The sequence below is a fragment of the Alosa pseudoharengus genome, unplaced genomic scaffold, assembly GCF_046254945.1.
Source record: "Alosa pseudoharengus isolate Yale_2024_CS ecotype anadromous, Long Island Sound unplaced genomic scaffold, YU_APseudo_1.1 YU_APseudo_1.1_scf_9, whole genome shotgun sequence".
NCBI classification, from domain to species: Eukaryota; Metazoa; Chordata; class Actinopteri; order Clupeiformes; family Clupeidae; genus Alosa; species Alosa pseudoharengus.
Window position 1 is genome coordinate 11,114,635 of NW_027468881.1, and position 10,000 is coordinate 11,124,634.

General features: G+C 42.3%; 1 protein-coding gene across 1 annotated transcript in view; it reads right to left on the reverse strand.

The window, feature by feature from the left end:
• The window catches only part of LOC143114816 (dysbindin-like), a 25,961-nt gene that overhangs the window by 15,284 nt on the left and 677 nt on the right, over positions 1-10,000 (reverse strand). The window contains exon 2 of the mRNA XM_076276600.1: positions 9,974-10,000. This exon is cut by the window's right edge and continues 217 nt beyond it. Coding sequence (XP_076132715.1) covers positions 9,974-10,000 — 27 coding nt within the window. The remainder of the gene's footprint in view (positions 1-9,973) is intronic.

Here is a 10,000-nt window from a genome sequence, read left to right on the forward strand (position 1 = left end):
AATAGTAATGGTGTTCCCAACGTTAAAGGAGTATACATAAGCCTCTGCAATAACACAGACGGAATACATGATCTACAAGTTGCAACTGTGTCTACCTTATTATTCATTTTATTTGATAAAATCTTTAACCAAATCACTGTTTGCTTGGTTCAGCAGCAAAAATTTTAATTTTTTTTGTCAAAGGATTATAGCTGTGGTTTAATCAAGTATCCTTTCAGCTAATGATATGCCTCACTCTCTAGTTGCTTAGTTGAGCACTTTTGTTTACTACAAAGAAATAAAGTACTCATTCCAAATTTGCTGATACTGTAGGTGTATGTTTTGGACTGTATTTTCATACCACCTTTTGGAAATCAAGGTTTTTTTAGGACAGCTTAGCTATGTATGTTAGCATTGTTTAAGTAACATAACCGCCCTCAACTTGTTTCAATGTACAGTACAAAAAGTAATTAGTCATCATGACAGAAGAGAGTCAAGCTGCCTCATGTTATGAAGATGTTTGCCTCAGATGCATGTTTATTTGTGTACAGGCACGGCTTGGCTTGTCTTGGTTTGGCTTGGCTCCCTTCAGCACTGTAGCATGTGTCATCACAGTAATGTCCATGCTCTGGCCCACAGCTTCTAAGGCTGTGTTCACATGTAGCCGAGTACTTTTAAAAGTAGATGTTTTTCCTCCCTCGTATTTTAAAATACATTCTTAAAACATTTCACACAAAGGTTAAAAGGCATGTCACAATCAAAAAAAATATATTTTTGTTCTCTCTGTCCACACACAAACACCGAAACTGAGTTTTCAAAAATCTCCACTTTGCCCTTTTTCGTGTGGACGAAAGGCCAAAACAACCACAAAAATAAATTATCTGTGCTTAAAAATACCCGGCTATGTGTGGACATAACCTAAGCTAGCCGTTCCCCCATAGAAACTTTGTGAGACAGGAGTGGCCGTGAGGCTGAAGGAGGTCGGGGGGAGGAATGGCACTGCTGGCCTCCTCCTCCTGGAGGCATCTCTGTACCCTCCCCACTTGCCATCTTACGCAAGCCCAAACAAGGCCCTCACTCTCAGACATGCAGTTATACAAGACCAGGCACACATAGTATATATTTTACAGTCTATTTACAGCCACTAGTCACAACCACTTTTTCCAAGTTAGCCAAAGGATCACTCTGCCATTCTCTAGCCTCCATCCCTCTCACTCTCTATCTCTCTCTTTCAATTCAAGTGAGCTTTACTGGCATGACAAATACTTTCTCTCTCTCCCTCTCTCTATCTTTCTATCTGTCTCTGCATATATATCTGTCTGTCTGTCTGCCTGCCTGCCTGTCTTATTATGACCGCCGCTAGCGAAGCGGTCATATAGGGATTGTCAAAGTTGTTTTTTTTCTACCCTCCCACCCCTAAACCCCCCCCCCCCCCACGCTGGGCCCCCCGAAACCCAAAAAATGCAGTTTTCCCTAAATAACTACCTGAACCGTGGCACCGAGAATGAAGACATTTTTATGGTATGTTGGTCTCAAGGGCCTACTTCAACCTAGCCCATAATCACTCATGCAATATCATTCTGCTTTAATCGCCTCTTCAGTTAAGATGTTCAGAACTGCACCAAATGTTATGTGTATGATTAACCTGACATTCTCTGGGGGTATGCCAAGTTTCGTAGAATTTCATCCATGGGGGGGGGGGTCTAAAAAAATAAGTTATGTGTACATTTAGTGACTGTACACTCATTGGCCTGTAGATGGTGGTGCACACATATACACACGCACACACACACACAGGCACGCACATACTATCGGTATCGGCAATTAGAACGGCCGATACATAATTACAAATTCAGTAGGATTAAAGGAAAACCAAATATTTATCATTTGGCTGCATTTCCAGTATTGGCGTTAGTAGTCGTTTGTCCACCAGATGGCGCATCGTTGCAGTGAGACGTAATTTTGTTGGAAGTGGGTTGGAAAGACAAGACGCTTCCTACAAGGACAACACTGTAGTTTACTGCAGAGAACGTCTAATAAGGGTAGGATGATTTTCACATGAAATGTAATTCCCATTTGTTCTTGAAGCCGAAATAAATCTGAGAATGTTTATCGGACATGCTTGGTTTTTACTGCATGTTAATCTTACACAAATTGTATCAATAGCCTACGACCTAGGTAAAATAGGCCTACCGTTAGCATTGGTTGAGTGATGGAGGCCAATTTGATTATTGGCGAAAACCATAAATGCGGTTACCAAGCAAATTGATATCAGCGCTGTAATTGTATCTTTCGACTGTCATCTCATTCTTTTCTGACCAGCCTACAGGAGCTAAGTGAGTTAGCCACAACGCGTTCGCTAACCTGATGGTTTTCTATTGGAAAATAGGCCTACCTGAAAGATAACCTGTCTATAAAGCATCCTAAACAAGCTGGGACATTTCTGCTTTTCTAAATAGGACTAGGCTACATAAATTTGTCAAAGTGAATAATTTGTGTCAACTCGTCATGTAGATTTATTAAAGCACCAGTGATGATCTTGGCTACATCTCCATTTAAACCAAATGTTTTAGAATGCACTTTGAGAGATGTATGTACTGTACCTGTTGCACGTGCTACAAAAATCATTCTGTGCGATGGATGATTTACCAACATTACGTTACAGTTTTGCCTATGGCTATACATGCGTGAGACTGAGACGCTTGTTTGTTTGTTTGAAGTGCTTGTTTAGGGTGTGAGAGGTGAATCGATGTGCTTTGATTCCAGCTTGGTAGTTGTAGTCTACGCGATTAAAAAGCAGGTGTGTGTGGGAAGTATCCAAACAATGATAACAATTTCATTATGGCTGCTTTAGCCACAGACCTTCAGCTACTGTATAGTGGGTCCCATTTAGAAGTGGCCAATTAATTCGCGCTTTCTGTGATTCACGCAGCTGGGGTGGAATGTATTACAACTTTTCGCCAAGAGGTGGCAGCTTAAGTCCGCTTGATACTGTAAGCCAGGTGTTTTCAACCAGTGGTCCGCGGCCCACTTGTGGTCCGTGAGGACATTGCTGCTGGTCCCTGACCATGGATTCAGTAGTTGCAATGTGGAAATCAGTACACAGCTCTCAACTTGGCCCGTTAAAATGTGAACAGTCTAGCGACGCATTTCATGAAGGCCCTTTTGGACATGTCAGTTATTTGTACCACTGGTTAGATGTAAAACTGCATGACTATTTGTATTTAATTTGTTCATTGACAATAAAGTTGAATATCATATGAATAAAGATGACTAAAATCTTGCATATGTAGAAGAAGAAACATTAACAAAATTCCATGGCATGACCTCTCTTCTTGATAGCTGTTGAAAACTGCATGGAAATGACAGGGATTGTTTTGTTTGTAAATAAATAAATAAATGTAAAACTGATACCTTCTGTTTTCCCCAAATACAATGTAGCCTACAGGTGTACATGACCTTTCATCAGTCCAGTTGCAATGGATGAACTGTGATGAACTGCCCTACTTGTGATTGTTTAGAGATTTTAAAGGTTTTATAACAATGCTACGAATTTTTTGGCTAGTGCTACAAATCTATTCACCTTCGCAGCGCCAGTAGGCTACTTGCTGTGCGGCTCGCACACACACTCACAGGTAGGGATGTAACGGTATGAAAATTTAACCTCACGGTTATAGTGACCAAAATTATCACGGTTTTCGGTATTATCACGGTATTTCTAAAAGTGTGTTCATTGTGTTCAGAAAGCACTGATAGGCCTACACAAGCTGAAATAGTTTCAAAAAGTGTCCCCCATAACTTGGAGTTTGCTATTTCTGTTATTTGGATGCAATGAGTGAGACCAAAGTAAGCGTTCAAAATAAAACTTTAGGCTACTGTATTCTCCTGATAACGTGAGTTGAATTGATTTAAATGTGGACGGAGTGGCTACATGATACAGTGCACATTTTGCGGTGAAAAAGTTCCGCCTAATCCGAATCGTAGTTAAGACCATCAATTAGACAACAGAATCAGTAGGGTACCAGTTTTGTTCCATTGTACCAGGCCTACTGTATGTCAAAAGCAGGCTCGGGTGAAGCTGGGAAGGATTAAACACACAGTTTCCATACCGCGGTAATCAACAGTGATAATCATGATGTTTGAAATGAAAACGGTAATTATTATCGTCAACATTTTAATCGCGGTTTACATCCCTACTCACAGACATGCCAAACAAGCATACACAAAAGTTTCAAGAGTAGGGCATGGAGTAGAAGATGGATACAAATTGATTAGTGTGATTTATGTTCGCGGAATGGATGTACAGGACTGAGCGGCGCTCATATTTTGTACCGCTATGCGGTACATCTAGTTATTTACAGTACAGTCTTGATGTAACACTTCTACTTTAAGCCAGGTCCACAAAAGTGACTCTGGTATTGTTAGACCTTACCCTTGATCTTTCAAAAACCCAATTTGGTACATTACGGTCGGTGCTAGATCCATATCTCTCGCTATTACTTCACCCAGGGTCCTCCAGTCTGTAACGTGTGTGTGTGTGTGTGTGTGTGTGTGTGTGTGTGTGTGCCTATGACACAAATATAAGACAGTGGGCTTTAGCGGCCTTATTGGCTGCCGAGTCCTAGCTGCATGTGTGGTGTTTGTGTGCGAGATGCCAGCACAGAGCAGCGCGGGAATGCCGTAGGAGTTAAGACCACGTAAGGAGCTTACGGCGGGCAGATCTGATGGGCTCAGAGTCAATGGCTTCCTGACCTCAGAGGAGAGCGCACAGGCCATGGGGCCTGCCTTGGACATGGCCACGGCCTGCCGTAATTACCTCACAGACATAGATTCCTTATATAATCGGCCACTGATCTCTCTCTGTACCAGGATTGGCTATTACAGGACCACCGCAATGCAACACAGGGCTTCATTGGACAGACTGCGAAGGAGAGTATTACGTGTGTCTGTGTGTAGGTGTGTATGTGTGTTTGTGCTTGTGTGACACAACTGCTGGAGAGTGTCATTATACAATGTAGGCTGTTCTGCTGTGCGTTGTCTTTGCAGTGTGTGATTAATTTGATTTGCAGAAAGGGTTTGAACGTCTCTGGCAGGTGGTACGACTGCATTATAATTCTTCTTTGATTACAGCAGAAGAAACATACAGTACATGAACATTTTATATCCTTACTGCCTCATCTACACATACATATGTTTGGAACTCATAAAATACATTAATAAGTTCTCCAACATCATGCTACTATGGGATAATAACATGGGATAATGTATAGAAGGCCGGTCATTATCAGTCCCGACAGGGCGAACAGGACCGTGGTAACTTCATTAGACGGTTGATCAGCTGTGTTCTAAAGCATGTTTGATTCAAGTTCAGCGTGTGTTGTGAACTATTTGTTTCTCAGCAAAAGCCATGACGAAACGTAACAAATAAATATAAACAGACATATCAAGTGAAGTTTATTTTTTCGTTTTGGCAAGTAGCCGAATAATAAACAGGATAATGTATGGAACGCCGGTCATTAAAGCAGGTTCGCCCTGTCGGGACTTACATATCAGACCTCCAAACGTTGGGAAGGCCCATTAAAGTGAATGGAGCATTCTGAAGAGCCGTGGAATAAACTTGTATAACTCATTATACCTGTAATAACAGTTTCTTTATTTAGTCGCCACACCTCGTATGACACAGACCTTGGCTGAAATGAATATTACTCTTTAAATGTGGTCTCTCCCTAAGCGATTGTTGGGCTATTGCTGGTTTAATGGCCGAGTGTGTCATCCTTTTTAGAAGATCTTTCCAGAAACCATCCTTCAGGTTGACTGACGTGGTCAATACTGTATCTGTCAGATGTAATGCTATTCCACTGGACAACCTTGTCCTGGGTGACATTCTGTTTTCTAGTGAGTGGATTTATGGTGTAATCTTTAAGGCAGCTTACTACAAGCACCAGGGAGATGTACACCCCTTTACCACTCATACAGTTCTCTGATGCTTGAAGCTGTTAACAAGTACAGTGAACACTATGTTTTAGCAAATAAATATGTACATTGTGTAAACATTTACTGCATATTTGACTTAATTCTTCTGTATAACATGACAGGTCATTGTCAGTATATTTGAACTCAGAATAACAATAGTTCAGTTGTCATTTCAAAATGTCTCCCCTCAGGCCTGTCACCCACCTACACACTATTATAAACATGTCTACTAGAACATCACCGAGAGGGAGGTGCGCTCTAGTTTAGTCTAACATGATTTGATTGAGTGACAGTGACAGAAAGATGAATGGCAAGAACCTGTGGGATCTGGGAATCTGTTCACCCTTCAGATTGGAGCTACTGTGCTGTTTCATTGCATCAGGTCAAGTTGGAGGGCTAAGACATTCAGTAATATCTGCTCTATCGTGATTTCCCTTGTGAATTTATTACAAGCAGGCATGCATTACTACCTGAGTCATATTTCAACTACCCTGGTGCTCTGAGCAATGCAGAGGAATAATCCACTATAAAAGCCTGGCGTGTCCAAAACAGTGACGGATGTCCTCAGTGCTTGGCCGTAATGGCTTGCTGAAAGATTGCACCTCCCCGAATTGAATTTATATTGCGCTAAAATGCGTAGAGATATTGAATGTACAGAGCTAAAAAAAGATGAAGTCAAACAACACCGGGATAGCACAACTGATGGAGGACATCAAACAGTAACAACTCATCAACTTGCCAGCCCTGAAATCATTTCCTCTCATCCTCATCTTCCTCTTCATCGTTCGCTGATTCTCTTCACACCCTGACTGCCTGTATTCAGGGATTAATGAAAGAAGGCAGCACATGGTGACAGGAGTTGGAGCATTTTTCAGTGTGTGTTCATAAAGTGGCCAGTGAAATCTTGCAGATACATTCATCTAGTATTCTTCCAGTCTTAAGGGCCGTTCACACCAGGAACGATAACTATAACCATAATGATAAAAGCATCCACACTGATAGATAGATAGATAGATACTTTGATACTTTATTGATCCCCAAGGGGAAATTCAAGCTGACCACCACTGACCAACGATAAGAAAAGTCTCTCTTTGTATTGATGACTGTGATGGATAAAATTTGATGGATTCTGATGGATTTCACTTTACTTTCGCTAGGTTGCAGGATTATGGCCTTTAGCCTTAGGCTTTGCGTCTGTTTCTCTTCGTTCCCTCACATTCTCCCTCTCTGTCTCCTTCTCGGGCACGTGTGTTTGCTGCAGCATGTGTGACTTATGGCCAACGGACGCATGCACTGTGCTGGGGCGTGAAGAGCAAGCTGACGCATCAGCGTGTCTGTGTGGAGATGATGAAGGGTTATGGTCACCATAAGAAACAGATCAACATAATGTCCTTTCATCCTAAGGGAAAAATAAATGGCCTTCTCTTTTTAAGAGAATGCTGTCAAATCCTTTTTGTAAACTCTGCTGTGTAGGTCTGTATGTATGTCTCTCTTTCTCCCTCTCTCGCTTTTTTGTGTCCCTGTCCCTCTTTCTCTCTGTGTGTGTGTGTGTGTGTGTGTGTGTGTGTGTGTGTGTGTGTGTGTGTGTGTGTGTGTGTGTGTGTGTGTGTGTGTGTGTGTGTGTGTGTGTGTGTGTGTGTGTGTGTGTGTGTGTGTGTGTGTGTGTGTGCGTGCGTGCATGTGTTTGTGTGTGTGTGTGTGTCTGTCTGTCTGTCTGTCTCTTTCCCTCTGAGTGGGCGTGTGTGTAACTGTGTCAGGTCAGACATTTCATTAAGCTCTAGGTGTCCCATTCTCTCCGCCTACCTCTACTGATTTCACAAACATTCATACAGACAGTTCACCATGACCGAGTGAGCCCCAGAAGCTCCCACGACAATAGATATCGGTATCCTGTGCAATCCTTCAAATCACCTCCACCCTTATTGTAGTCACTGCTGGGGCTACAGCAGACAACAAAGCACCTTACAGAGGTCTATGCCAGTGTCATTTTCTCAATTTTCCGACTCTAAACCCTTTCACCTCTATCTGTCTATCTTTCCCTCTGCCTCTCCATTTCTCACCATCTCTCCATCTCCTCAGGGGACTGAGGTCATAGCCCAGTAAATGAGATCACCTCCCATTTAAAGGTGGAGTGAGAGCAGTCCTACCCTCTCAGCAGGGCCACAGCCTCTTTTGGCTGTGATTTGGTCAAAGGCATGTCCAGCAGACCTTAAGCTGCAATACAGACCACCACAATGGTTATCACGCTAATTATAAAGAGGACATTTTTCTGTAGACTGAATCCCTTGGTGTCTAACCACTATCACCCAAGGTCAAGATGGACTTATGGTAATTAATAATAAATTCATCTGTATGCTGAGACTCTGTCTGTTTTCCTTTTTTAAAATTGTGTATAACCCTGATGTATTATACAAACAATGTACGTTATAAAAAACTGCACATTTGTTTTAAAGCAATTCACTTTGACCTTACAGCTGATGGATACAGGCTTTAATATCCACTGGTTACATAAGTAATATCTTAAGCCCTCGTTTGTCTTACACCCACTCTATGTCAAAGTACAGAGCTATTTCCACCCTGAGCGAAATCCATGCAGCGTGCAGAAATGATGAGTTGAATAAATTGTCTCTGACAATTTGTGTCCTGATGTGTCCTAATATGTTTCGCCACACTGCACACAGGCACAACAGTCAGAAAATAACTGGCTCAGAGGAGTCACCGGGTGCAGAGCACAAACCCAACAACAGCCAAAGACACACATAGTTCTCCTTCATTGCCTGGGGACAATCAAAAGAACACTGAAATGGTACATCGTTTTTGCACATAGAGTTTTAACTGCTGGCTAAGAGCTAAGAGGATGGGTGTGTTTTGCAAATGAGGATGGAGCCTGAAAATGTTACTTTGTCTCAGTTGACAAACACTGTGTTGATCATCACAGCCTTTTCTACAGCTGTGATTGCCTGGCTACGTAACCGTGTTGTTTGTCAACACCTTCAGACTATATTTACTCCCCTCAACTCCATCCCCATCTCTGATCCTCTCTGTGACTCTCTGTCTCTCCACATGGAGGGCATGTGACCAGATTACTTATATAAGAAAACACTACAGCCGCAGCTAGTGCAGGGCCATGTGGCTTTGCCCATGCGTACACTCAGCCTAGCAAAACACAGTGTGTGTGTGTGTGTAGGCTATCAGGCAGAGTGGCTGGCTAAATGGAAACCAATGTTCAAGACTGACAAAACCACAGAGACAGGAAGGGTTTGTTTGTACAACCCAGACAGACTGACACTTTCTCACTCATCCCAGATCAGCTCTGAGTCTGAGCTGCCGACTGGAAAGGAAATCCAACTACTCTGATTTGAGAGCAGGTCTGCATGAGTGCATCGCCACCGCAGTGCTAACTGTCATCCTCTTAATTAAAGGAGTGAGAGTGCTGGAATAAACCCACTGCTGCACTCCACTGCTAAAGGTCTATATACGAACAGTCTGTTTCTTTTAACCCTCGTGTAGAGGAAAGCAGATGCCAGGAGAGAGCCAGACACATGCAAGACAGTGCTAATGAGAGTTAATTATGGCTCCAACCACACAGACAATTACTGAGAAGCCCTTGGAACACCACATGTTTTAGCTCTATTGTTCACTCTGCACAGAGAATTGTTTTTTTTTACCTAAGTGAACAATCTGTGTGTCTAGTTTTACTTAACAAGCTGAGGAGGTTAAAGTGTCATGTTTTTTTTCTATCAAGCAGAATAATGCTGACTCTAAACAATTAATGTTGCCACCGAGACATGAATTCAAAACAACTCTAACAACTCGGCTAACTTTTAGGTCGTGGGAAGGAGATAATCAGCAAAGAAAAACACATCACAAGTTGGCTATTTATAACTGTGCAAGACTGTCCAGATTGCACTCGAGTAACTTAGGTCAAATGTCTCCGCCTACTGTTGCATGCATATGAAAACCTCCAGTCTTTTACAGAGGTAGGAAGGTAGGAGGTGAAATGACATGCTGTGGTACTCACATGACAGGCGTTTGCCCAAGTTTGATG